We start from the raw sequence: 27,165 nt of genomic DNA, 5'->3' as shown, positions 1-27,165 counted from the left end.
CATGTTTATAGATCTTTTTGGTCACTACATTCAATCTATGAAGTTAGCATTTGGGGTTCTCAACTCTGATACTGAAAGTCACATATTTTTACATGCATGAGTTCCATATACTTGGAGACACTTTTGATGAGAATGAAGAGGTTTTGGCGTTGCATTTGTTATCAAAGAAGTCATTTAGCAGCACCCAATTTTGCAGAAAGAGAAGCAAGAAAACCAACTGTTCCCAGCACTGGTCTTTGGGGTTGTTTCAGAGGTTTGCAGAGGCGGCTGCTCTTGCTGCTGTTGTTGATTTTTCTGTGATTGCTGCTTCTCATCAACATCTACCTTCATAGAGCTCAGTCTTCCAGCTTCACCTTCCAACCTGAAAATGTGCCAAGACAAAGTAATGCAAACATCAGAAACTGACTACTGACTTGTAACTAGCTATGGTAACCATTAGAATTGCTAGATTCACCAAACATGAACAACAAATCACATGCAAATAAACATTTCTAGCTACCAGAGTTGAGAGTATACTAATGTGGCTTACACAGGGAATGCGAAAGAGCGTGTGCTGTTGTTACTTCCTTCGGAACGATAAGAGATGCTTTTGCTATTAACAGTGTCATTTGCAGGAGGAGCCTTCAACTGAGTATGATCTGCTTCTTCCAAAACTTCCTGTTTATTGGCCTCCCTCTGATCATTTTCAGCTCTACTGTCTGGAGAGGCTTGGGCTACTTGTGATCCTTTCTCCATATTTTCACTCCTTTTGTTCGTCTCGTCCACTTCAGGCATAGGAGGCAGGCTATTCGAGAAATTAATCATGTCATCAAGCTTTGGCAATTCTCCGGATTTATACAACATAAAAACGTGGTCTCTCGAGAAGCTGTTGTTTCCCATTTGAATACTAAACAATGATTCGTTCGAAGCAACGCTCCATTCCATTGGCGAGGCTGGTTTAGTAGCAAAAACAGCAGATGGGATGCGATTTGGATCATATCCTGGAGGATGCCCCAATGTTTGAAGGGAATATGCAGGTGGGACCGTAGAAGAAGATCCTTGCATAGAGTGACCAGAAAGTTCAGGTGATGATATGGCTGCTTTTGACTCGAGGCCGGATTCTTGAGATATGGTTGTAGTCTTATGCGTAACCTTAGATTCCACCGAAGCTTCGCTTGAAGAAGATCCCAATGTTTTTGGGGGAACAGGCATATTATCTTCATTGTTAGGTGTTAAAAACTTGCTCTTTCCATTGCCATGTTCGTTATCCATAGCACCACAAGTCTTCAATTGTACTACAGCAGACTCCAATCTTTAAACTGCAGAATCAAGTAGCCATTTGTGTCATAATCATTACACAGTCGTTAGATCTTTCCACGTTCTATTGAAACGACATTTTCACAGACTCCAAAAAAGTAAGCAAAATTGACATCAATCCACAATGAGCTGAGACCAATTAAGAAAGCTATGAACATTAATCCCCATCTGTAAAATACACAACTGCTTGTCAGATTCTAAACTGACCTGTTCTATGTTATCAATTGACTTGTCCCTAGGACTACCAAAATTTGCAACAAACATTGCCTATAAACGACCAAACAAATCATCGTCGTAATCAACATAATTTAATGAGAAAGAGGGCAATGTACTTGCCCGTCTTGAGAATGACTTCAAAATTTTGTTTGATCCTCGGCTGATATGTTCTGCAAATTAGGTTGAATCAATGCCTCAATTGATCTGACATGTAGTTCAAATAATCAAAACCCAGAAAGGTTTGACAATGTAGAGAGAAGAAAGAGAGGGGGGTAAAGGTTTGTGGGTTCTGGTATGGTAATTGATAATAAGGGAAGGCCAAGAGCGGATTTCGGTTTAATATTCCTTGTTTTGGAAGAAAGTAACAGACTCTGGTAGCCATTAGTGCCATTTTCTGTTTAACTACTCTGTCCAAACGCGCAAAGATAAACTCTACAAAGTTTGTTACTTATAACCAAATCAACCTATAATTAAGCATATTTTTTTGAAAAACCCACTATGGAGTTGTAAATCTCAACAAACTAAACAAAATATTTATGCTTGGCCATGGAAAAGACAGAGGAGAAAGTGATCAAATCAAATGGTTCAAAACCAAGAGGGGTAGACATGTTAATTTGACAAAAAGTGAGGGTGAGGACTGAAAGTCCATTAGAGGTTCATATAGTCCTAGTTATCTTTGAGACATGATCTTCACCAACTTTTGTACTCAAATAGTTGTCAATGGAGAGAGCCTTGAAGCAGCAATTAACAGACAATGGAATCAACAGTTTTAACTGTAAATTTCTTATCCTTTTCATTGTATACTTCTACCAGTTTCCTTCAACATTGATTGAAATTGTTTGCAGGTCAATATACACCAAGATACTATACCCTTAAACAGTCTCTTCAAGCAAGTTCAGTTGGTTTTTCAAAGAATACTAGTTTGTTTATTCATTCACAGTTGCAAAAAAACGTGAACCAGCATAGAGAGGGAGTAAAGGTAAATGCTTTTTCTTTCTTTCTTTCTTTTCATTGTGCTTTAATTGCTACAAATTGCTCATGTTAACATAAATTGTTTCGAATTCGAATTTTTTTCCGGCATTTCTTGGATTAGGTTTGTGCTGTACGGAGGAGAAGGGCACATATGCGGACAGAAACTTATGTACTACTGGAACCTGGACAGGATGAGAAGTTTGTCTCTGAAGAAGAGTTAAGGAGCAAGTTGAAAGGGTATCTGGAGAATTGGCCAGGGAAGGCACTACCACCTGACCTTGAAAGATATGAAGCCATAGAAGAAGCAGTCTCATTCTTAATAAAATCAGCCTGTGAACTTGAAATTGATGGAGATGTTGGTTCAGTCATGTGGTACGAAGTTCGTTTGGAATGAAAAAATACCACCTTCTTCAAGCCTTGATTTTCTTTCTCATCAAATACTGTGAAATTTGAGACTGAATGTTGTTTGATAGTAATTTGTTACTTGTTTGCACACTGCACTGTTGATGGTGTTCTTCAATGAGGCATTTTAACAAACAGTTTGTATACCATTCTTTTATTGATATGAATATATCCAGATTACACAAACAGAACTGAGAAAACTCACATGACACAAGACTGATTCTTCAGAAAAATTCATCAAGTTCAAGAATTCATCTGATCAAAGAGAAAGAAGTAGAACCCATCAGATTTAGGGCTTGTAATATAGAGTTCCAATATTTTCAACTTGGGAAGAGACATCCTTAATTTCAACATCCTGAATCTGCAACATTAACAAATGAATAACTGCCTCATTCATATCACTAGCGAAAATGAACATCAGAACTCACCCTAATAAAGTAACTGACATATTCATGGCCCAATCACACATTCATGAAAGCACTAAAATTGCTTGAACAATGGGATTGCACTTACCTTTGTGTGATTCAAGCTGGGAGGCAACAACATTCCACTGCCCTTTCTGTTTTTGGCAAGTAGAAGACCCTTTGAAACTGGTGACATCATTGAATCCGTTGGGCTTCTATACCTAAAATTAACCCAAAGAAGTAGACATATAAGCAAAATTTGAGACGTAATTACAATTCTTCATACACCCAACAAGATTGAAGATTGAGCAACTTGCCTTTCAGGGTAATTGAATGCCTTGGGAACTTTGAGCCGATCTGGGGTCCCAATTTTGCCCAATTTTTCAGTTCCAGAGCTTTGAAAGTTCTGGTCTTTCAGAGGATCCTGAGATGGTGGTGGTGGTGTATTGCACTCCAAGTCTATGTTTTTGGTCTTAATCGGGCTTTTGAGAGTCGGCTCGGACGAATTCTCCATTGAATGACAAATGGGTTACCTGTAAAAATTCAAGAATAGGCCTCCTGTGATGAAACCGTAACCCTCTTTCAAATTCATTAAGAAGTAACATATTATTTACAGAAAGAAAGTAACTAAATCCAGACCTTTTCGAGAAGAAACAGAGAGATGAAATTTGTCTACTTAGAAGCAAAGATATGAATATTGCTGCCAAAGAAACTGTGTCAATTGAGGTTACCGTTCTTGTGTGGTGGAAGATTGTAACGGTCACATTTTTTGCTTCTCCACAGAACTGCCCGTTGAGGTTCAAAACAAAAGTTTAAAATTTTTATCTTATTTGTTTAAAAAGCTTCCCAATAATGGTTGGGCCGAAAAGAAGACCCAAATAGTGGGCCCAAATTGATAAGCTCTTTAGCAACTTTTGAATACAACCTCAAACAGCAAAAAAAAAAGTTAAGTGAATACAATGATAAAGAGGAAACATGTAGAGCCAGAATGAAAGTGTTGTGGATAACAAAAGTAAGGCGGAGAGCAGGAGATGGATAGTGGATGGGATCCAGGGTAATCTAAAGGATGGGAGACGGTGAAGGGAAGCTTAGTGGAGAAAAAGGTGAGAGGGACAAGACAATAATAGTCAAGACATGCCTCCAAAAAAATGGCGAAATCTGTAGTGAGGAAATAGGGGAAGAGAGTGAAAGCAGAGGTCAACATGCATGAGCAATAGCCGTTTGTCTCATGAGAGTCAAACTCTATGTAGATTGATTGTAGTAGGTAGCTTGGTTTCCAACAAAAATGGTGGAGATAGTTGTATGGTCTTCTGCAACTGCTCTTGATGCAATGGACACCTGGGCAATGGTTTGCGAAACATCTGTGCTTGGTCTTGGACTTGTACGTTATCTTGTTATCATTCATTCCTAACGAAAAATAAATAAATAGATAGATACGAAGCTATCATCGTACTTGTCAACCGTTCTTTGACTAATAAGAAGAGATTATAATGAGTGAAAGATCATGATGACCATGAAGAATATTTATATGTCAACCGGCTATGGCGATGTTAATTAATTTTATGAGACATATGACCCAATAATTAATATATTCATGGATCAAGAATTCAATATTTATATATATATGACCAAATCAAGCCATGCACATTATTTCTTCTTTTTATTCTTGAAATAGAAGCGAAGGCTTTATTTGACTTATGACCAGCATGAGTTGTACCATTAATGAACTATATATATATAGTGTGTGTGTGTGTGAGGAATTTTTTTATGCGGGTGTAAAATACGGACCACTTGGGTAAGAGAAATTAAGGTCTGTAGGCACTCGATCGAGTCATCATAAATATTGATTACAACCAATAGGACTAAAAAAGAACAATACAAATACAAAATCAATCTTCACTAGACCCCCTGAACGACACCATATTCCACCGGATATCGTAAGAAACCGAACGATATCATGTCACATTGGATTCGCTGGCTTGAACAAACAAATATGAAAAAGAAAATAACATGAACAAAACATATTTGATCTTTTGAGAACTCCTCCAAACAAATCTGGAAGTAGATCAAGATCTAGATCTAAATCCAACTCCAACTCCACCGAATCATGACTATTCATACTTTATCTTGGAGTTCAGAACTAAGAACGTGGTAAAGAATCTCCGATTATACATCGTTCTTGAAGCAAAACCATAACCCAAACGGACGTATGGGCGGGAAACCATGATCTTCCCATAGTTCTTATTCAACATAACACCAACAAACTAAGGACTGTCTTGGATTGTGGGAGGAAAAAGCGACTCTACCTCGCTTAGATTGTAGGAGAGATAATTAAGTGGGGTGAAAGTAGGGGGCAGTTCCCCCTAACTTAACTCTCTAACTCTACATTTTGTGATCCCTCAATCTGGGGGGTTTGTGAGATAAGAGAAAAGTTTGTTTATTATTTCCAAAATCATTCATACAAGTTTTTCACTCATTTCATTTTTAATAGAGGTATTTTTGTAACTCACATTTCTTAATTCTCTTTAACTCTACTTTCTATCCAAATAAAGGTGAGTCAAGGTAATCCCCTTATCTTGACTCCACCTCCCATAACTCTCTCTCCATCAACTAACTCTACTCTATTCTACTCTTCATTTTTCAGTCCAATCAAAGTTGAAAACAAAAAACTATTATTGATTGTAAGAATAATAGACAAATATATCTCAATCATCAATAGCAAGTAGTTATTAGTAAATAGTAGTGCATGCACGTGTGGGTGCACGAATGGGTATTATTATTGATTTGTGATTAATTAATATTAATATTGATATGATTATGATTGGTTGTCACTGAAATGACTCTATTTGATTAAGTTTTCTTTATTAAGTTTGTTGCATACGACCGACTACACTTTCACATTATCTACCACCCACCCGAATACCCGAATCAATTGTCATGTAATAAATCAACTAAACTAGCTTACTAGATTTTTTTGTTGACTTTTGGTTATTGTGGACAACAATGTAATATTTCATTTAAATTCGTGATGAATAATTGATCTTGGATTTAGTAGTTGCATTATTGGTAGTTGTTTAATTAATTTTGTTTTCAAGTGATTATGTTACCATCAATTGATCATGTCGAGACCAAAATTTAAGCTTGTTTGTATATGTGTATACCATCACTTGAGACTTTTATGGGTTCCACTAAATTAAAACTCTAATCTCTAAAATTAACAAGATGTCGATGTTGGGTGTAATACGATATCATTAGAGAGTGTTTGATCGATAGCCATTGTTTGTATTTTTCTTTTTAATTATTTTGTAATTCATTTATGTGGTCACTCGAGTGTCTTAGAGCCTCAAAATACAATCTAAACCATGAAATTTTTTCAAAAAAAGTCAAAGTTTTTTTTTTTTTTTTTTAATTTTAACTTTTAATATGCCAAAGTTTTGAAGTCGGCCATGGCAATGTTTTCAAACACTGACGTGTGGGTGATGTAGCCGTACGGTGGCCTTGACCAATGAGAGCACGTTTTAGCAAATCTCTGGTTGGACAGTGATTCAACGACACGTCAATAATACGTGTGCTTAGTAGGCCCAAACACACATTGTGGGCCCCTCTCTGGTCTCATCGTGAGCTAGCTAATCTGACTGTTTTGAACAGAGATGGAGATACGATCACTTTTTTGAGTGACTAAACGTTTGTAAGAAGCAAGAGATATTATTACCAATATAAAATAAATAATAATAATAATAGGAGAAAGTAAAAATAAAAATAATTTCCCCTCAAAAATAAAAAATAAAATTGTTTTTCCATAGTCAAATACTAAGTGTGAGTACAAGATGAGCAGTGGTCATCACAGATGTTGGATTGATTTGTTTATCAAATTCAAAAAATTATGTAGACACTAATAAATATACTAAACGATCATCACAGATGTTCAATCAATCTGTTTATCAAATTTAAAAAATTATGTGGATACTAAAAAATAAACTAAATAATTATCACAGGTGCTTGATCGATCTGTTTATTAAATTTAAAAAATTATGTGAATACTGATAAATAGACTATTTATTAAAACTGAAGAAACTGCAGTACACTTAATCTGCTTGAGTACTTCAAGGTTTCTGCTTGCAGCCAGAAAAATAATATTAATTATCAGAATTTCAGGTTCCAACTACTCTCTGCTTTGATTTTACCTTTCTAGTATGTATTATTTTGTATTGTATCTTCTGGTCTCATAAATACCATAATTACGTCTCTTCTTCAACAGCTACTCTACCCTACATCTGTACCACATATATATATATATAGCTGTACATATATATACATATATATATATACAAAAAAACACAAGGAAGAAATGAATACTCTTGCTAATTTTACACGTCGAGACAAAACCTCATGCATTATTATTGGAAAAGAGATTATGATTATGATTATGATTTTTTTTACTGGTCTTGAGAGAGAAAGATGACCTAAGGAAGGAATATGGGTTATTTTTGGACCGACCTTAGAGAATGGGTTAATTTGATTTTTTATATGAAAGAATCTGAACACAACACAAAGTTGGAAAATCCAGGAATCGAATCTTCGAAAGCAACTAATCAGATTACCACAAATTAAATAATATGTACAAACAGTCAAAATTCATCATTTTTTAGTCCAACAACAACGACCGAGTAACTACAATTCAACTTCACAATAATATATATATATATACACACACACATACATACATACATACATATATATAATACAAGGTAATAAAAAAGAAAATAGGATCGAAGTAAGTGCAAAGGTGACAAATAAAATGAAAGAATGATAAAAATGAAAAGTACGTGGTGTTAATGGTTTTAATTGCAAAAGAAACAAATAGTGGGTGGGAGGAGCTCGTGACATGACATCCTCAAGGTGCATACACACACACTGACTCACATAACACAGACACATATATATTTGTATGTATGTATGTGTATACAAATATACAATACAAGTCCAAATGTACCATGATGACCATCATCATCAAATCCCCACACATCATGCCATTTATGGACATTTATGATGCTTTTCTCGCGTGCACGTTAAGAGAATATATATGGCAAGAGAACAAGCTTCACTACCCTTTTTTTTAAAATTATGATCAACCCTAGCCAATTTGGAGAAGGTCAATGTAGTAGCCAAAAATCATTATATGACGGTCAACGCAATACTAGACGGTCAACATATTAAAGAATGGTCAACATCAAATTTATGCTTAACCATTTAATAGATGTGACATGACATGAAGGAGGCACAAACCCATCTACATCTAGCGCCTTCGGCGGCCTATGAAGTAGCGCCCGAGCCGGAGATGTTTAACGTAACTGATCATCAAGAGACGGAGACCATGCACACCTCAGGTACATGTCCTACATCATATTCACATATCTGTGCATGCATATACCCCGTACTATATTGATCGTACACCTAAACCACTATCTCCTATCCTGCCTCCGCCGTCCTGAGGTAACAGTCGTCTGAGATCGTTGTCGAACCTAGCCCCGACAAATCAGATAGCCTAGTGCGCCGTATCAGACAATCTGCAACCACCTCCTGACACTGAGCCGTCTGATCACTGTATAACCCCGACCTCAGCCATCCAAAATAGGCCACGTGTCCTGACACTCGACACCACCTCCCCATATCTGCCTGCAAACCGGACTACAGTATCCAGTATGTTAGCCTTGGTCGGCTAGTCACTCCACTATAAAAGGTCTCCCTCCTCCTCAAGAGCGGGGATACGCAATCTTAGAGACTGAGACCCATACCTCTTTCGCCTTCTTCAACCTTCAGCTCATTCACAACTACCTTGCATCTTGCATCCACCATTCTCATACCAGCATTTGCACTTTACGATTCTTATATCTTTGCTTTGACCAACATGATTCCAATTGACTGACCTGAGCGTCGGAGGTTCTTTGGCAGGTACCCCACCGGTGCCCAAGTTCTTTGATCTCAACCTTGCTTTGTTTCTCAGGACTCCACTGTAGAAGGCCTCCATATAAATTACATTGACCATTCAACGATTGTAGATTCGAGTATCTACAGTCAACAAACAATATGTAAAAAAAAAACATTAAGTGAAATTACAAGAATTATGTTCTTGTTTTCTTTTTACAAGGTAATAAATAATCTATGTAAATTTATGAATACTTGGACTGACCCATATCCCTCAAATGTTAGGTAATGTCGGAGGACGTAAATGTGAGTCGAATTTCAAATGAGGGCCTTTGTAATAAAATTCATTACAATGGCTATCACAGACATCAAATTAGAGTTTAGTATGAGAATCTTGATGACCTCAAATTCAGCAAAATGTGGATAAAGTGAAGAAGCTTTCGAGGCCCCTTTTGTTATAAAAGTTTTTTTGGGGGGCTTTCTTTGGGAATAAGACTAACTACTAGCATCAAAATTAGCCTCCAAAAGTCTATACACTTCACATTAAATTATGTAATATTCAACCGCTTATGACATTTAATAAAGACATGCAACATGTAGTAATTACAGCTCGCTTATCCTAACAAATTAAGAGACCTAATAATAATACCAGTTTCTATCATATCTCATTATATATATATATATAGACACACACACATACAAGGAAGTGAAAGGCAGTCATATCAAGAATGGATAATGCCAAAATGAATGAAAAAGATGGTCAAAGGTCCTCATATATGAATACAAGAGGAATTAATGGAGGATTAAAGGGACTGTTTCATGGGCTTGTGAAAACCATGTGATCCTCCCTTCCTTTGCCTTCTTATTAAGCCAACAATTTTGTTAAAAAAAAAATTCAAAAGCAAAATTAATTATGATATTTGAGTACCCTCCTTACCCTTTATTATGCACACTCAATACCCATCCCCACCAAGACAAAATAAAAATCAATGGGGGCAAAATTGTCTTTTTACTCTCAATTGGGTTGCCCCCCAAAAATTAATATAGTGTCAAACCTCTTCCCCCCCCCCCCCCCTATTTATTCCAATCCTGAATATCATAACTTCCCTTATTACTCTCCATCACATCACAAAGAAGACCCATTTCAATTTTTTTCTCCTCCTTCACACTCTCTCTCACTCACACAAAAACACACACCATGGCCATTATGGCCAAAACACAGATCTTGGCCTCTTCCATGGTATTTGCTTTCCTTGTGGTGAGTGTTGTTGATGGTGTTATGAATGAAGAGGAAGCTCATGACCATATAAATGCACTTCCTGGTCAGCCTAAGGTCTCCTTCCAACAATTCTCTGGCTATGTTACTGTTAACAAAGTTGCTGGTAGAGCTCTCTTTTACTGGCTCACTGAGGCACCCCAAGAACCTTTGTCAAAGCCTTTGGTTGTCTGGCTCAATGGAGGTAAATAATTAAACCCCCCCAAAACCCTTCTCTCTATACATTCCTGTAGTGTTTGTCATTTGACTATTTGAGTGTTGATTTTGTGAGTTTTTTTTTTTTAAAAAAGTTTGTCTGTGTTACTGTTTTATTGGTTATTATTCTGTGTTAATATTTATTGCTACCAATGATCATGTATTTTTGGTGGTGGGTTCAATTGCTCTTCTAGTGCTATCCATTTCTTTTGGTCTTCTTCATCACCATGTGAGTAAAGTCCCTTTTTTTACTCTCAATTTGTGGTTCAAGAACAATCTATAGATACATATGCATGTGTATGTATATGTAGTTGTGGCCCCAGAATGATGACCTAACTACTAATGAATAGTAGGAGCCAATGCTCTGCAGGCTGGGGCTATACTATACATATAGCGCTTATATAAAACAAAAAAACAAAGCAAGTGAAAGACAATTAAGGACTTGAGGAGACTCATAGATAATTACAGTTTACAACAACACCATCTCTTTCTCTCTCTCTCTCTCTAGACTCTAGTAGTAGTGAATAGTAATACTGTGATAATGCATGGAGTGATCAGAACGTTAAATGCTTGAGAGCAACCCAGATCCAAAAGTGGTCACATTTATGATTCCACAGAAATTACAGTTCCCTTTTAGCAACCTCTGTCAGCTTCTGTTGGTACCACCATCAATAGATTCAATACAAGTCAGAGTCCTGCTGCATCCCCAATCCCAATTTGCCTAATTAAGTCCAATAAAGCCATTATTATTAATTTAAGGTTTTTTTTTTGTTGGTTTAATTTATATATTTAATTGATTGTTTTTGGGGGTTTTTTTTAGGCCCAGGTTGTTCTTCTGTGGCATATGGAGCATCTGAAGAAATAGGCCCATTTAGAATAAACAAGACTTCCTCAGGCTTATACCTTAACAAGTTTCCATGGAACACTGTGGCCAACCTCCTTTTCCTGGAGACTCCGGCTGGCGTTGGCTTCTCTTACAGTAACCGGTCATCGGATTTGCTTGACACCGGTGATCGCCGGACTGGTAGGTCCCTAGCTAACATTCCCAATTGGGCATCATGATTAGTAACCATTGCCTTATTTGATAGAAATGTTACATTGGTAGGCCATAACTTGAAGGACTATATATAGCACTATACTATCTATGTGCATTGTCATGATGATCCTTAAGGGTCCTAGCTTTCATGATTAATTTGTTGTGAAAAAAGATTTTGACTAGACTTTAAGTTGGCAAAAAGCTTATACATTATGTTGTGCCCCATTAGATGTATTTCAGTTTCATTGAAGTGTTAATTTTGATCTGTGAATTGGAACTATATGTGTTTGATCAGCTGAAGACTCATTGGAATTCCTGGTTCAATGGATGGGTCGATTTCCGCGCTATAAGCACCGCGAAGTTTACCTGACCGGAGAGAGCTATGCAGGGCACTATGTTCCTCAACTTGCTAGAGAGATAATGAAGCACAACAGGATCTCCAAGCACCCCATAAATCTCAAAGGAATTATGGTAATATATAATCCTTTCACTTAATAAGTGTTCGTTGCAGATGCAGTAAATAATTCAATGAAGTGCAGGTAGGCAATGCAGTGACAGACAACTACTATGACAACCTTGGAACAGTCACATACTGGTGGAGTCATGCCATGATCTCGGATAGAACGTATCGGCACCTCATGAACACCTGCGATTTCCGAAGACAGAAGAACTCAGATGAGTGTGAGTCAATGTATTCTTATGCCATGGACAAAGAATTTGGAAACATTGATCAGTACAACATTTATGCACCTCCCTGCAACAACTCTGATGGAAGCACCGCTTCTAGTAGGACTCGCCACGCTATGCGATTGCCTCACAGACCCCATACAGTATGTGTGTTTAATTGGTCAAAACATTTTGTGTTTATTAGTACACCCAATTACAAGATTTCAATGTGGTTTAATCGTGGTCGATCAATCGATTATCAGATGTTCCGGCAGATGTATGGATATGATCCTTGTACAGAGAAATATGCAGAGGTGTATTACAATAGACTAGATGTACAGAAAGCACTTCATGCCAACACTACCAGAATTCCTTATAAATGGACTGCCTGCAAGTGAGTTGAAGATATCTGTACATACATATATACATACTGAACCTGTTTATAATGAATTGATGCTGTAATTGCAGTGAGGTCTTGAATCGAAATTGGAATGACACAGAGTTTTCGATTCTTCCTATTTATAGAGAAATGATTGCTGGTGGATTGAGAGTTTGGGTTTTCAGGTTAAGAACATACATTTTATATTTTCTTGTCCATTGTTTCATATATACATACATATATATATATATATGTAACTCACTTTCTTCTTTTTAAAATGAATGCAGTGGTGATGTTGATTCAGTGGTGCCAGTTACAGCCACTAGATATTCTCTTGCAGAACTCAAATTGGCTACCAAAGTTCCATGGTATCCATGGTATGTCAAGAAGCAGGTCAGTGATAATTACTAAATTAACCCCAGTTTTCTTTGCTTAAATATCTTTCAAGAATAATAATTGAGGTTTTCTGTTGTGGTGTTGGATTTCATATTTAGTCAAAGGACTAAAACAACCTGCCCCCACAAATTTTGTCATAATTTGAATCTCCAAAACCCTGTCTTTTTGTTGGAATTATTATTTTTTTGCACTTGAAAGTTCAAAGTAGTAGCTATCCAATAATGAGGTTTAATTGATATATTTGTGAAGGTGGGAGGGTGGACAGAGGTGTATGAAGGGCTAACATTTGCAACAGTGAGAGGGGCAGGTCATGAAGTGCCATTGTTCAAGCCCAGAGCAGCATTTCAGCTATTCAAATCATTTCTAAAAGGAGAGCCTCTTCCCAAGTCATAAAAAAAAAAAAACCAAAAAAGAAACTTTAGATTTCTCTTCAAATTAATGACCTGTTTTTACTTTTTTATTTATTTATTAATTGCATTGATCACCATTGTTGAAGAGGAAAACCTCAAATCATTTGAAAAGTAGTAGAGACAGAATGAGGAAAGAATTAAAAGTCTTGAAAATGTCTATTGGATACAGAAGCAAGTGAAATGAAGATGGTCTCTGATTGTATATGTATATGTTTCTTTGAATCCCATCTCTGTTGGGAGACTAATTGAAAAGTCATGTGTTGGGCTTCTTTCTTAGCTTTTTTAGGCCCATTAATATTGGTGTTTTTTCATATTCTGAAACTACTTAGTTATTACATCCGAATCATTAATTGGAGTGGTAAATATGGTGTCATCATGATGATGAGGGTTCGAATCCCTCTTCCCGTTTAAGTAAAAACAAAAACTGCTGAGGTATTAGTGGTCCAATAACTAATTAATATTTGTCCAAAATTTGCAAAGGACTCACTGTCATGGACAGTTGAAAACTTCAATAAATAATAGTGCAGGCATCAACTCTTCATGGGTATTGAGTTGCAACTTGTAAGTACTACTAGTACTGGACTAGGTCAAGCTTGTGTCAATGACCAAAGCCAAAGCTCCATCGTGTTTCCTCATCTTTTCTACAGAACACAGAATGCCTATGCAGAACAATAGGTAAAACTGTCAAAGTTTATAATTAATGCTCATTTTTGCCAACTTGACAATCTTGATTGAGCAAGACAATGACAAAAATTAACCAAACTTTTTTGCTTGAAATGAATGGTTTTTTGCTATATCAAAGAAGAAATGTTGAAGAAGTAATTATATATATATATATATATATATATATCTATATAGTTAAAAGAAAGTGGAAATTTTGTGATAAGTGATGATCTTTTCTAGGAATTTGCATGACTTGCCTTTTGCTTTTCTTGTTCCGCGTAGACGACCATAAGGTCAAACTTCTCACAAAACTTCGCAAGGAAAAGAATAGTACCCAATAAAAGACTTTAAAATCCAAAGGCAGAGAGAGAGAGATATCTGCCATAGAAATTGTAACCAAAAGCTGCAAACTCAAAGAAAGTTTTCACCACCTCAGAAGCTCCGAAAGAGAAGGCCAGTTTGTTCTCTCTCCTACCTACGGAAGTTTATCTTATCTTGACTTTAGTGAGCTCAATCTATCCGTGAGTTTTTTTCTTTACTTCATTTATTGCCTAATCTGGCAGATCTTGCTTGAAGTTCTTGTAGTTGATGATTAAGCTTTCTCTTTGTTGTTTCTCGTCTCCATTGCTTCTTCTGTTTCTTTTGACTAGCAAATCTTGAGAACCCATTTGTGGTAAAACACGTTTTGTAGTTGTTATTGTACTGATTTGGAGATTCAGGGTCTTTTTTTTGGTGACATTTTTGGGATTGTTGGCCGTAAAGATTGAGATCAGTGTTGTCATGTTGCAATCTTGATTTAGTTTCTGATATTCAGCAATAGTTATATTAGTCTTCCTTTCCTTTTCTGGAGACATACCTGCTTGAGTTTCTGCATCCCTTCATGATTAGTATTGTGCCGTGGAGGCTTACTTTATCTGGGTTTTTGTAGTTTATGCTGCTGCCTGCTGGCCCTTTCATTGCATACAAAAGAGTGATCTTTAGTACTCTGCCCCCTTTTGGGAATCCAAAGTATAATTTGTGCAGTTGAAGCCAATAAAGTTCAGGTGTTGAGGAATTTGGATTGGGTGTCTGTTTGAGGTTCAGTGTTCATTTTAGATTGGTTACTGTATGGCTATGGAAGATAACGACTACATGATTCCTGGTTTAGAAGGTGAAGAGAATTTGATTGCTGCCGCAAAACATATAGTGAGGGCTCTGGGGTCTAAAAAGAACCTGACAAATAATGAGAAGAAAGTTTTGGCAGATCTTGGCAACCAACTATCCACCATGACCATAGTCAATGAAAACGAGGGGGAAGAAATTAGTGAGATTGAATTACAGCTAAATGCTGTACAGGAGAAGATTATGAGTCGGGAGGTAGATGAGTCTATGATATGGGAGGGGGGCTCAACTGAAGGCCTCGAGTATCTAAATGTCGTAAATGAAGCCCGAAAGTTGACTGAAAGATTGGATAGGTTGTGTGTGGATAAAGGTGACGATGAGAATGAGCATCTGCGAAGGGCCTACAATGTTCTTCAAATAGCCATGGCAAGGCTTGAGGAAGAGTTCAGGCACATTCTTGTTGAGCATAGGCAACCCCTTGAGCCTGAACATTTGTCTTTCCGTTCAAGTGAAGAGGATGCTGCAGATTTCTGCTCAATAAACTCATTTTGCGATGATTCATTTGAAGCACCAATTCAAAGGGATGGTGCGAGTAGGACGTCAGAGGAACGTATAATAGATTTGGTTAATCCTGATGTGATTTATGACCTCAGATGCATAGCAAATTCAATGTTCCAATCGAATTATATATGCGAATGCTCCCAGTCGTATATTAGTGTTCGAAAGGATGCCTTTGATGAATATCTCTTCATTCTTGAAATGGAGAAGCTGAGCATTGAGGATGTGCTGAGGATGGAATGGGGAGCCTTGAACTCCAAGATCAAGCGGTGGATTCGGGCTATGAAGTTCTTTGTGCGGCTATATCTTTCCAGAGAGAGATGGCTCAGTGAACAGATTTTCGGGGACCTCGGATCTGTTGGTTTAAATTGTTTCGTGGAGGCATCGAAGGCTTCAATCTTACAGTTACTGAATTTTGGGGAAGCAGTATCAATTGGCCCTCACAAACCAGAAAAGTTGTTTCCCATTCTTAATATGTATGAGCTTCTAACGAGTCTTCTCCCTGATATAGATGCTTTATACTCAGACGAGGCTGGTTCTTGTGTTAGAAACGAGTATTATGAGGTTATAAAGAGATTGGGTGATTCTGTGAGGGCAGCATGCCTTGCATTTGAGAATGCCATTGCGTCAAGCACATCTACAAACCCTTTTGCTGGAGGTGGAATCCACCCTTTGACAAAATATGTGATGAATTATATCAATATTCTTACTGACTACAGTGAAACCCTCAATTTTCTCCTTGATGACTGTGAGGGAGAGCATCACATTACTTTGTCGCCTGAAACGAGTCCAGCTAAGGAAGAAGGGCATACAAGAGGAGAAACGTCGCCTGATATTTCCCCAATGGCTTTCCTCTTCCGGTCTTTTGCTTCAATTCTAGAATGCAACCTTGAAGAAAAGGCCAAGTTATATAAGGACCCTTCTCTGGTTCAGATCTTCTTGATGAATAACATATATTACATGACTCAGAAGGTAAAGAGTTCTGAACTAAGGCATGTATTTGGAGATGAATGGATTCGAAAGCACAACTGGAAATTCCAACAGCATGAAATGAACTATGAGAGAGCTACTTGGAGTTCAATCCTAGCTTTACTAAAGGATGAGGGGAACTCCAGTGCAGATTCCATCTCAAAAACTCCCCTAAAAGAGAGGTTCCGAAGCTTCTATCTGGCTTTTGAAGAGGTTTACAAGACGCAGACTGCCTGGCTTATCCCTTATCCTCAGCTACGAGATGATTTACGAATTTCGACATCTCTTAATGTGATTCAGGCCTATAGGACATTCTTGGGAAGACATAAAAATCATGTAAGTGACAAGCTCTTTAAGTACAGTGCTGATGATTTAGAAAACTATCTGTGGGATCTCTTTGAAGGATCACCAAAATCATTGCATAATTCCTACAGGAGGTGATTGCATTATAGGCAATATGTATTAATTTTTAGCAGAGTTAAGGCTGCTATGTCCCACTTAGCTCTTTATCAGTTTTTTACTTGATTGATAAGCAGTTGGTTGTATTTGCCAAAAACCACAACTGCTAAGATGTCTCATTGTTTGTAAGAGGCAGACTAATTACAAAGTTTTCAGTTTTGTTATAGTTCTGTACCATCTCCTTTCTTATGATTCTAAATTGTTGGGATCAGAAAATTATTTGTGCATTGTTTGTGGCCAGGGTTTCCTGCAAATTTGTTTCTTTAAACGTAAAAATCACATCATGCAAAAGATAGACCATTGAACAAGATAAAAGCCATGGATCAAATTGAGCTGCCATGATTGGAACATTGGTCATGTTTGGGAGTGCTGTCAACTACTGTGAGGTGCTGTGAGTTTTAAAACTGTGGTGCTGTGAGGTGAGTTGGAACGCAAAAAGCTGTTTGGCGCATTACTTTTAAAACTATGGTGCGGTGCTGTGAGGTGCGTTTGGCGTATCTAAATTACAGTTATATTAGATGACTAATAATATTAATATAAAATTACTTAATGTCTGCATTGTACATTAATATAAAATAAAATAATTGCATTGTACATTAATATAAAATAAAATAATTGACGTAATTTGATTACGTAGGATAATTCAACATATATTGTAAGCGTTTGGGAGTACTGTGAGGTGTGGTGAGGTGCTGTGAGGTAAAAAGCTGTGGTGGTGTGAGGTAAGTTGGAAAGCAAAAGTTGTTTGACGTGTCACAAAAAACTGTGATGTTGTGAGGTGCGGTGCAACTGAACGCAGTGCGAACGCACTGTCAAACACCCACATTGTGTCATTGGTTCTCTAGTTGGAGTCTTGAGTTGTTCCCCTTGACTTCGGGTGACCAGCCACGAAGGTCCGCCGCCCACCTTAGTTTTTACTTGTTTGCGGATCGTTCTACATTTGACAATATCGTCCGAGATTCACCTACGGTAACCTATATGCAAGTTGCGTTTGGGTATTGAATGCATTTGTGTTATCGGGGTCAATGGGATATGATCCAAAAGATTTTTTTTCTGTTAGGCTGTTGCTTTCAGGATTTGAAATGTCATAAATAGGACAATTCAATGAACTTGACCACCGATATGGACTTTACAATTTGGAAACTTGATTTGTTGGAGGTCCTACCAAATGGGTATACGCATCTGCAGTTGCAGAGATTTTTGCAGACATTGAATCTGATCCAAAAGTCCACTTGAGCCAAAAAAAACCAGAAAAGTCTGCCTACCCATTGCTAGGATGAGTGAGTTGAATCTACCAACTATGCACATCAGCGAAATTAAAGAGAAATCTCAAGTGGGTCAGAAAGCTTGAGGGTCAAGAATTTATGTCAACAGAGAAGACTCTTCAATCACTGGGTGATGGGTGTCGTAACAGTCTAGGTTTTTATGACTTGATCTCCATGTTCCCTGGGTGATGGGTGTCTTAACAGTGTAGGTTTCCATGACTTGGTCTCCATGTTAGCATAAGGATCTGTAGTAAAGACTATGGTGCAACAAGAATATAAATCACTGAAAAATAAATATATGATCAATTAAAAACAGGATTTAAATTGGGAAGGAAGTAATTGTAGTAGAATGGTAAGGAAGCAATCGCATAATCTTGAGGTTTTTGATCACAAGAGAAACAGAGACTATAATGGTGGTCACTGGTTAGAATGATCATTGATCGATCACTCGTCCCGTTGCGTGCTTGGGCCAGTCTGCAAGGCCCGGCTCTTATTTTGAGCTGGACTTGTATGCAGCCTTCTTGGGCTAATTATATTTGAAGCATACTTTTTGCACAAGAAATTTGAACCGTTGTAACCAACACCCGAGCCTGAAAGCAGTGGGCCGATTCTGATACTTGGGCTCAATGATCTGTTTGATATTCAATTTCTTACATATATCTGTCTTGGAAATAAAAGACAAACTGTAAATAAGTATAATATTGTAAAACGGTGTGACCAAAATTGCTGGAATAGCTCAGTTGGTTAGAGCGTGTGGCTGTTAACCACAAGGTCGGAGGTTCAAGCCCTCCTTCTAGCGCAATTTATAATTTTATTTTTTTTGCATCAATTTCTCCTTCCATATTCATTCCTCCTCCACGGAGAGGAGAGATCAGGGATTTACTGAGATTTTTGGTTAACAGCGGTCAGGGAATTAGGGTTTTAGAGTGAAGAAGAAAGCGTCCTATTTTTCGTTCCATATTCATTCCTCCTCTCTAGATTCCAAAGCAAATGCTTCTCCACGGAGAGGAGAGATCAGGGATTTACTGAGATTTTTGGTTAACAGCAGTCAGGGAACTAGGGTTTTAGAGTGAAGAAGAAAGTGTCCTATTTTTGACAAAAACACAGCGTTTGTAAGTGATACGTTCATTCCTCTCTATTCCAAAGCAAATGTTTCTCCACGGAGAGGAGAGATAAGGGATTTACTGAGATTTTTGGTTAACAGCAGTCAGGGAACTAGGGTTTTAGAGTGGAGAAGAAAGCGTCCTATTTTTGACAAAAACACAGCGTTTGGAAGTGATACGTTTTTCTTGACTAGACGACACAGTCGCGTATTGCAATCCCAATGGCAAGGAACATCAATTTTGTTCACAAAATCCCACTCTCTCCCCGTATCAAACCTCCTCTCTTCTTCTCCTTTTGTTGCTCCTCTCAATCCCAATTTCAGACAGAAAACGTCGGCGACAAATCCCCGAACTTGCTGGACCGAGAACGCGATGAACAAATTCGCAAGCTTCGAGTTCTCCTCCAACAGAACCGCACAGACACTGCACATAGGCTACTTCTCTCCCTCGTTCAGAAAAAATCAGTCTTTTCTTCACCCTCTGATCTTTTTTCTCTTTTCTCTTTGTCCGTACCCTCCTTGAAACCAGCTTTCTCTAGTATACTCCTCTCCGTTTGCTGTGAGGCTAAGATGCTCTCCGAAGCAACTCAAGTCTACGACTTGATCAGAAATGAGGGTATGCTCCCTTCTTTACCTTCTATCAAGTTGTTTCTTGAATTAATGGTGGGTTCGAAGCAGTTTGATAAAACTCTTAATCTGTTTGAGGAGATTGTGGCATCCGGGTTCAGGCCGCACAGCTTTGTCTATGGGAAAGCGGTGCAGGCTGCTGTCAAGTTAGGTGACTTGAAAAGGGCCAACGAACTGGTTGATGACATGAAAAGGAGAGGACTTAGTCCGGATGTATTTATTTACAATGTACTGATTGGTGGGTTATGCAAAGAGAGGAATATGAGAGATGCAGGGAAGAAGTTTGAGGAAATGTGTAAGAGGAAGGTACTTGCCAACCGGGTCACTTATAATACGCTCATTGATGGGTATTGTAAGGTTGGGGATGTTGAGGAGGCATTTAAGGTGAGGGAAAGGATGAAGGAGGAGAATGTGGAGCCAAATATCGTTACCTTAAATTCTTTGCTTGCTTCTCTTTGCCGGGTGGGGAGGATGGGGGAAGCCAAAAGTGTAGTGCATGAGATGGAAGCATGTGGGTTTATGCCTGATGGCTTTACCTACAGTATCCTTTTTGATGGGCATTCGAGGTGCGGTGATAGTGAAGGTGCAATTGCCTTGTATGAGGAAGCAGTCAGGAAAGGAGTTATGATTAATAATTACACAGCTAGCATTTTGCTCAATTCCTTGTGTAAGGTAGGGAAGGTTGAAAAGGCAGAGGAAGTTTTGAAGCAACTCATGGAAAATGGGTTTGTTCCAAATGAGGTGATCTATAACACAATTGTGAATGGGTATTGTCGAAGAGGTACTATGAGCAGAGCCATTGAAACTATTGAAGCAATGGAAGTTCGTGGGTTGAAGCCCAATGGCATTACTTTCAATTCTTTGATCAGCAAGTTTTGTGAAATGAGAGAGATGGATGAGGCCGAGGACTGGGCAAGGAAGATGGAAGAGAAGGGAGTTGTTCGGAATGTGGAGACGAACAACATCCTGATCGATGGTTATGGAAGGCTGTGCCTTTTTGATAAGTGTTTCCAGATTCTTGAAGGCATGGAAAATAGTGGAGTAAAGCCAAATGTGGTAAGTTATGGTTCTTTGATTCATTCTTTGTCCAAGGATGGTAAGGTGCTTGAGGCTGAAATACTCCTCAGGGATATGGTGGGCAGAGGGATTTTGCCAAATGCACAGATATATAATATGCTTATAGATGGTTGTTGCATGATGGGTAGATTGAAAGACGCATTTAGGTTCTTGGACGAGATGGTGGGAAGTGAAATAGATCCCACACTTGTAACTTACAATGCACTCATTCATGGGCTCTGTAAATTGGGAAGGGTAACGGAAGCTGAAGACTTGTTTCTTCAAATAAAAAATAGGGGTTTAATTCCTGATGTAATCACGTACAATTCCCTAATTTCAGCTTATTCTAATGCAGGAATTGTCCAGAAATGTCTTGATTTATATGAGACGATGAAGGAAATAGGAATCACGCCTACTCTTAACACATATCATCCTCTAATTAGTCGATGTGGGAAGGAAGGAATGGCGGTTGTGGAGAGATTGTTTGATGAAATGCTAAAGATGGGTTTGGCTCCTGATAGAGTTGTATATAATGCTCTTATACACTGTTACGTGGAGCATGGAGATGTTCAAAAAGCATTTGCTTTGCACAATGAGATGGTCAACCAGGGAATTCATCCTGACAAGATGACCTATAACAGCTTGATCATGGGGCAGTTTAAGGAAGGGAGGTTGGCTGAGGTAAGGAATGTTGTTAGTGATATGAAGGGTAAAGGATTGGTTCCTAAAGCTGATACTTATAACATACTGGTTAAGGGACACTGTGAGCTAAAAGATTTTGGTGCAGCGTTTGCTTGGTATAGAGAAATGTTTGAGAACGGTTTCCTCCCAAATGTCTGCATTTGTGATGAGCTTTCTGCTGGGCTTAGACAGCAAGGGAAATTTCAAGAAGCTGACATTGTTTGCTTAGAAATGACTGCCAAGGGAATGGATGATTTGAATGGTAAATAAGGATTTAGCTAAGGCTGCCAAAATGTGAGGAGGATCTACAGCAATTGGTCCAGACTAAAAGAAAGAGATGACATTGTGCTTTGGTTGGAAAATGGCATTTACAGATACAATTATGTTAGGTTTGTTGTGATGCAAGAATATTTAATTTCTACGCGGGATTCTTAAATAGCATATTTGACTAGTTGTCCCTCTCTCACTGTAATTGGCAATATTTCTCTTCAAATTGAATTAGTTTGTTATCATAGAGTGCGATTTGTTTATGAGTCTTCTACTCCTCTTAGAAGATGGGATTGTTATACTTTCCTAGTTTTTTGGGAGGTAGTATTAATGTAACATTTCTGTTAATTGTGTAAGTTATTAGCAAAGTTTAGCATTTATTCTTTGTAAGAATGGATGTTGCTTACTCAACAGTTTTCTTTAATTAGATTTAAGGACTATATTTAGTAGTGTTTGAGCACCTCTTTTTTAAAACACTGTAATATCATTCACAGGAATCTATTTGTTGCTGCGCTTGAGACCTATATTTGTTTTCTCCAAATATTATTTTTTCCCGCAATGAGTGCATTTCCTTAAGGAATTGTGTTTTTATGGTCTTTGAGAACACTTTTAACAATGGTTTCTAGATGTTTTGATTCTTCTGAGAAATGTGATGAAGGTCCATCAATGCCTTTTAAGCTCCATGAGAATTATTTTGAACTCTTCTTCGTTCTACTGGTGTTCGGTAGCATCTTTAAGCTTGTAAATTTTGGAGACTAGGAGAGACCTTATCATAGGGTTGAATCAATGTGCATTCATGATAATGGCTGTGGCACATGCTTCGTGTTGTGTTATATCTATAGTTCGTGCGAATCATAGTTAACTATTTTAGTTTGTTTTAATTGACAGGTTCATTTTGACAGGGACATATGACTGTTTAGGGAGGTAAAATCATTATAAGCTTATCTGTTTCAGCTCCCTTGAAGCCTGTCTTCAAGTAATATCTTTTAATGTATTAGAAGTTTAGAACTTGATTAATGTGAAACTTTAAATTGAAATTATTTTCAGGGTCTGGAAAACTGCTGGATTGTGTAGCCATGTGTTAGAAGGTCAGTGATGCTGTTACTGCTGTTAGTATCATAACACCGGAAGGTAGAAATTTGTCATAATCATCTTGGCTTGTCTTGTTCAGATTAAAAGTTCACATATCAATTTCTTTCATTTTTCCTAGTCTAAATTCATGTGATAGTTCTTGTTTTTAACCCCTTATTGTATTATGCCAAAACATAAAGTACGAAGTGGTTTCATGAAATCAATTGTGAATGTCTGCTTAGTCATAAGTTCACACATTGGGTACCGTAGACATTGGTTTCTTTCAATTCTCATACAGCTTTGTGTTCATCTGATGGAGTGTTTGTATTGGTGCTCATCCTTCTTGTTAATATTACATATTTCTTTTAATGCAAGTGAGCAACAATAAGGAGCATCTATATTTTAGACAATACAAGTTGTCAATTTCAATTATTTGAAATGATAGGAGTTTTTGTTAGATTTGAACCAATTAGGATATTTGTTTGACTTTTCAGCATGGTTTCTTCTTCAAGGTTTTGGTATAGTCTTTAGCTTCATTGTCTGAAGAATTTTCTTTGAGAGTAGAATTTAGTTATATTTGTTAGCCTGATCTGTACCAGTTGGCATGGCTGATTCTTCTCTGTTCCTCTTATACTTCTTTGTACTTATCAATTTTCTATATTTAATTGTTTTCTCCTTTTTTAGACTTATCACTTATGTGATTCCTTTTGTGTACTTGTTTTTTTTTCCCTGTTCCTTTTCCTATCTCATACATTCTCGTTTTCTTATTTTAAAGTTGTCCTTTCTTTTTTCATTGTTGTCTCTTTGAGGTTAGCCGAGTGTTCCTGTTTTGATATGGTTGCCTATTTCATGTGTTGCCATCGATTCAATGTTTGTACTTTGTAAATGCAGATGTTGAAGCAGTTACTGTAGCCACTGCTTCAAAAGATCGGTCACTATGACTCTGGAAGGTAATTGGGCATCTATACTGCTTTCTAAGTGGAACTTGATACCCTAAATAATCAATGCATTTCCTTTTGTCTGAAAGTTCAATACAGGGGAGCCCCAAAATTATCCTATGAAGATTCATTCCTTAAAAATTTTGCGTGGCCATAGGGCATCTGGACAAAGTGATGCAGCAAATGCTTCTGGAGACATGGTCTTATCTATCGCTTTCTGTTCTTGATTTCTTTTATAAATGATGAATTTGATTGTAGAGCTAAACTCTCTCTTTTTTTCTTTTATTATTATTATGTGTACTTAGGCTTGTTCTAGTTCCTGGGATTGTACAATTAATCGATCTATGGAATACACATGAATCTAACTCAAAGGTGATCAAGTGTCAATTAATCCCATTGGAAACTCATGAATCCGTATGAAAAATCAATGAGAAAATAAATAACAATGTAATATAAAAATTCAATAGAATACAAGTTTTTCATGATAGCTCCAATTATTACATGTAAACTTGTTGTCAATCATTCTGAGGTATGATTTATGCCCTTATAAACTTCATAGATGAAAGCGAAACAACCAAACACAGGATGCACAATAACTGAATAGAAGACTTGTGTTACCTCCGACTGTGATTCCTTTGCAAGTTGAAGATCATTTATCTTGTAATTTTTTGCCTTTGGCACTGCCAAATGTATCGTGACTTGCTGCAGTGACACATCAAAGTAACAGCTAGCATTGATGCTTTTAATTATCCATTCATATTCTTCAGTTTGTTGTGATTTCCCCCACATTGTAAAAGTTTATTTGCGAGTAACATTCTGCTTGCTGCAGTTCTATGGTAAAGCTGTCAACTGTCTAGATTCTGTAGTTGAAGGTTCTGCATTAATTAATTGCTGCTGGTTCCTCAGAAGTCAGACCCCATCCTTAGAATATGAATCCCCGTAAACCAGGTTTCCTAAATAAGCTAAGTAATGGATTCTCTCTCTCTCATATTTTTTAGTTTCTTTGTAGGAAATTCTGCTCCAGTGTTTCAGTTCTCATCTCACACTTCCTAGATTTCGGCTTGCAAGTGATAAGCGAGATCATGGTTTCATTTAGTAAAATCTGGAAATGTTTTACTCAACTGTGGTGTTTTCTGTTATAGTGGCCTGTCGCAGTCATGAACTCTCACAAGGACAAGGTACTGCATTATTTTCAATGTAACTGTTTCGTGGATCCCTTAGATTCAACAAGTTTTTAATTTGGTGCATGCCCTTTGCTGGAACCAGGTACTATGTGCTGACTTGTGGAAAGGTGACAGCATTATAAGTGGTTGGGCAGACTCGAACCTTCGCATTTCTTCTAACATTCCTATACAATGAGGTAAAAGTTGTAATACATGCACTCTAATTTGTGTAATGAACTCTGTTCTGATTACAATACTTTATCTACGGCATGTGTGATTTGATTCTTTCCTTTCTTCTCAATGTTAGTGTGGTATCATTTTGACTGATGTTCTTTGGATGGCCCAAGTTTTTGCAAGCTTAATTTCATATAGTATAGGCAAGAGTTGGAGTTATTTTACTTGATGAAAAGTTTTATATCAACTAAACCAGATAGATCATTGGTTAGGGAGCTGCCAATGGTCATTGTTTAGAGACCTGTCAACCCTAAATGTTATGTGTGCCAAAAAGGATTTTAAATGTACATGAGCAATGCAACACTGAATTGTTTGGCTTCCATTATATAAGCTTGTGAGAGGCTTGACTTGGATTTTTGTACATGATCATCGGTTAGGGAACTCCCACTAGTTTGTGCTTGGAAAGCTAGAATATGTTTGTACAAACTTGCTTTTTTGTATTTGTTTTTCATTTACGCTAAACTGGCCACTGTGGAACAATATTAACGGCCATTGGGTGATCTAACATCTTGGTTAAAACGTCCACCTTAACTCTTACCATCTGTTTAACTCATCTCCATGTTGAATGAAAAAAGGTTTAGTTTCGCCCAATTTCTGAGAGCCAACAAGAGTTTTTTTCCCCCTCTTTTGCAGCCTGTAATGTTCTGAGGCCATTCCCGTGTTTGACATCCACGTTGTCATAACCGAGGTAATTGAGGGCTCGAAGGACTGCTATCCACTGCCGTAGGAATAGTGAAGGTCATGTTACACCTATACACCATGGACTAGAATGAAGCTTGGACCTTTTGATTGGGATGGCATTGCAGTATATTATTATTACAACTGGAGCTGGAAAACTTTTTCGTTCCTGTACTTTGATCAAAATTTTGTTTTATTTTCTTGACTACTTGTGAGATTTCTTACCGAAATTCACTCTAGGTCTGCAAAAGTTCGCACTTGCATCTGGACCATAACCATCTTTACTTTTCTCATCGATTTGCTAGACCTTTTCATGATTGACAATGCCCTACATACAGGAGGTTGATGCGAACTTGATCTTGTACATGGCAATGACCAAAAGGAACGGTGTTTTATTTGAGAGTAAAGAACCTGTTGTGGAACTGGGATTGACTTGACATGCTATATTTTATCTTGCTAGTAAAACTTGTAAGCAAGTCTCTGATATTGACCGACATTGTCATCATCAATCGAGCTTTTAATCTCAAAAGTTTAGGGTCGACTACACGAGTATATGAAAACATTCATCGGAAATACTATATATTTTATACTCTATGGTCCCAATAAGAGAGCATCCTATTGTCCCAATAAAATATATGTATTAAGCATTATAATGTCATGATCAGGTGACTGCATGCATGATTCTTAATGAAAAGTCTATTTTACTTGGATAATCTTTTAATTGCTCTCTTTAGCAACTTTATGGAAACAGTGTAGACTG

The 27,165-nt window shown here is 37.5% G+C and overlaps 6 protein-coding genes and 1 non-coding gene across 10 annotated transcripts; 5 read left to right on the top strand and 2 right to left on the bottom strand.

Annotated features, from left to right (window-relative positions):
* On the bottom strand, positions 1-1,511 carry LOC119980100. Its single transcript, XM_038822760.1, has 2 exons — positions 530-1,511; positions 1-361 (listed from the first exon to the last, which is right to left on the bottom strand). Exons 1-2 carry the CDS (start codon positions 1,249-1,251, stop codon positions 175-177), a joined length of 909 nt encoding a protein of 302 aa, XP_038678688.1. The 5' UTR covers positions 1,252-1,511; the 3' UTR covers positions 1-174.
* A 679-nt stretch (positions 1,512-2,190) lies between these two features.
* Positions 2,191-2,977, top strand: LOC119980002 (protein CHLORORESPIRATORY REDUCTION 7, chloroplastic). Its single transcript, XM_038822640.1, has 3 exons — positions 2,191-2,287; positions 2,358-2,491; positions 2,606-2,977. Exons 1-3 carry the CDS (start codon positions 2,233-2,235, stop codon positions 2,876-2,878), a joined length of 462 nt encoding a protein of 153 aa, XP_038678568.1. The 5' UTR covers positions 2,191-2,232; the 3' UTR covers positions 2,879-2,977.
* Positions 2,978-3,024: 47 nt separating this feature from the next.
* Positions 3,025-4,085, bottom strand: LOC119980003. 4 transcript variants are annotated; one of them, XM_038822644.1, is made up of 4 exons: positions 4,022-4,085; positions 3,608-3,823; positions 3,400-3,511; positions 3,025-3,247 (listed from the first exon to the last, which is right to left on the bottom strand). In XM_038822644.1, exons 2-4 carry the CDS (start codon positions 3,802-3,804, stop codon positions 3,176-3,178), a joined length of 381 nt encoding a protein of 126 aa, XP_038678572.1. In that variant the 5' UTR covers positions 3,805-3,823; positions 4,022-4,085; the 3' UTR covers positions 3,025-3,175. The 4 variants fall into 4 exon arrangements, with proteins under 4 accessions (XP_038678572.1, XP_038678571.1, XP_038678569.1 ...); XM_038822643.1 differs by having other exon boundaries at positions 3,608-3,848; positions 3,930-4,079; XM_038822641.1 differs by having other exon boundaries at positions 3,930-4,079.
* Positions 4,086-10,341: 6,256 nt separating this feature from the next.
* Positions 10,342-13,840, top strand: LOC120016507 (serine carboxypeptidase-like 25). Its single transcript, XM_038869317.1, has 8 exons — positions 10,342-10,675; positions 11,507-11,710; positions 12,018-12,193; positions 12,262-12,552; positions 12,652-12,782; positions 12,857-12,952; positions 13,055-13,160; positions 13,413-13,840. The coding sequence occupies exons 1-8, from the start codon at positions 10,414-10,416 to the stop codon at positions 13,554-13,556; spliced, it is 1,410 nt and encodes a 469-aa protein (XP_038725245.1). The 5' UTR covers positions 10,342-10,413; the 3' UTR covers positions 13,557-13,840.
* A 648-nt stretch (positions 13,841-14,488) lies between these two features.
* LOC120016852 (exocyst complex component EXO70E2-like) lies at positions 14,489-17,561 on the top strand. Its single transcript, XM_038869797.1, has 2 exons — positions 14,489-14,757; positions 15,165-17,561. The coding sequence occupies exon 2, from the start codon at positions 15,344-15,346 to the stop codon at positions 17,303-17,305; it is 1,962 nt and encodes a 653-aa protein (XP_038725725.1). The 5' UTR covers positions 14,489-14,757; positions 15,165-15,343; the 3' UTR covers positions 17,306-17,561.
* A 1,752-nt stretch (positions 17,562-19,313) lies between these two features.
* On the top strand, positions 19,314-19,387 carry TRNAN-GUU. Its single transcript has one exon. It is a non-coding gene; the product is annotated as a tRNA-Asn (tRNA).
* A 10-nt stretch (positions 19,388-19,397) lies between these two features.
* LOC120016851 (pentatricopeptide repeat-containing protein At5g12100, mitochondrial) lies at positions 19,398-26,842 on the top strand. Its single transcript, XM_038869796.1, is given in 9 exon segments — positions 19,398-22,315; positions 22,317-22,443; positions 23,210-23,245; positions 23,369-23,452; positions 24,284-24,342; positions 24,420-24,530; positions 25,340-25,508; positions 25,597-25,690; positions 26,361-26,842. Coding segments are annotated over 2 exon segments (2,439 nt in total). The 5' UTR covers positions 19,398-19,912; the 3' UTR covers positions 22,353-22,443; positions 23,210-23,245; positions 23,369-23,452; positions 24,284-24,342; positions 24,420-24,530; positions 25,340-25,508; positions 25,597-25,690; positions 26,361-26,842.
* The last annotated feature ends 323 nt before the right edge of the window (positions 26,843-27,165 follow it).

The sequence above is a fragment of the Tripterygium wilfordii genome, chromosome 15, assembly GCF_013401445.1.
Source record: "Tripterygium wilfordii isolate XIE 37 chromosome 15, ASM1340144v1, whole genome shotgun sequence".
Lineage (NCBI taxonomy): Eukaryota > Viridiplantae > Streptophyta > Magnoliopsida > Celastrales > Celastraceae > Tripterygium > Tripterygium wilfordii.
Note: the sequence above shows the minus strand (reverse complement) of the source record. Positions and strands in the feature narration are given on the sequence as shown.

Bases quoted from the DNA above. Each gene is read 5' to 3' on its own strand.
- LOC119980100 (XM_038822760.1), bottom strand. From the start codon at position 1,251: ATGGATAACGAACATGGCAATGGAAAGAGCAAGTTTTTAACACCTAAC. The intron at 362-529 runs GTAAGCCACATT...GCACATTTTCAG, and splicing joins CGCTCTTTCGCATTCCCTGT to GTTGGAAGGTGAAGCTGGAA.
- LOC119980002 (XM_038822640.1), top strand. From the start codon at position 2,233: ATGGAGAGAGCCTTGAAGCAGCAATTAACAGACAATGGAATCAACAGT. The intron at 2,288-2,357 runs GTAAATTTCTTA...AATTGTTTGCAG, and splicing joins TGGAATCAACAGTTTTAACT to GTCAATATACACCAAGATAC. The intron at 2,492-2,605 runs GTAAATGCTTTT...TTCTTGGATTAG, and splicing joins AGCATAGAGAGGGAGTAAAG to GTTTGTGCTGTACGGAGGAG.
- LOC119980003 (XM_038822644.1), bottom strand. From the start codon at position 3,804: ATGGAGAATTCGTCCGAGCCGACTCTCAAAAGCCCGATTAAGACCAAA. The intron at 3,512-3,607 runs GCAAGTTGCTCA...GGTTAATTTTAG, and splicing joins GCATTCAATTACCCTGAAAG to GTATAGAAGCCCAACGGATT. The intron at 3,248-3,399 runs GTAAGTGCAATC...TTAATGTTGCAG, and splicing joins CCAGCTTGAATCACACAAAG to ATTCAGGATGTTGAAATTAA.
- LOC120016507 (XM_038869317.1), top strand. From the start codon at position 10,414: ATGGCCATTATGGCCAAAACACAGATCTTGGCCTCTTCCATGGTATTT. The intron at 11,711-12,017 runs GTAGGTCCCTAG...GTGTTTGATCAG, and splicing joins CACCGGTGATCGCCGGACTG to CTGAAGACTCATTGGAATTC. The intron at 13,161-13,412 runs GTCAGTGATAAT...ATATTTGTGAAG, and splicing joins CATGGTATGTCAAGAAGCAG to GTGGGAGGGTGGACAGAGGT.
- LOC120016852 (XM_038869797.1), top strand. From the start codon at position 15,344: ATGGCTATGGAAGATAACGACTACATGATTCCTGGTTTAGAAGGTGAA.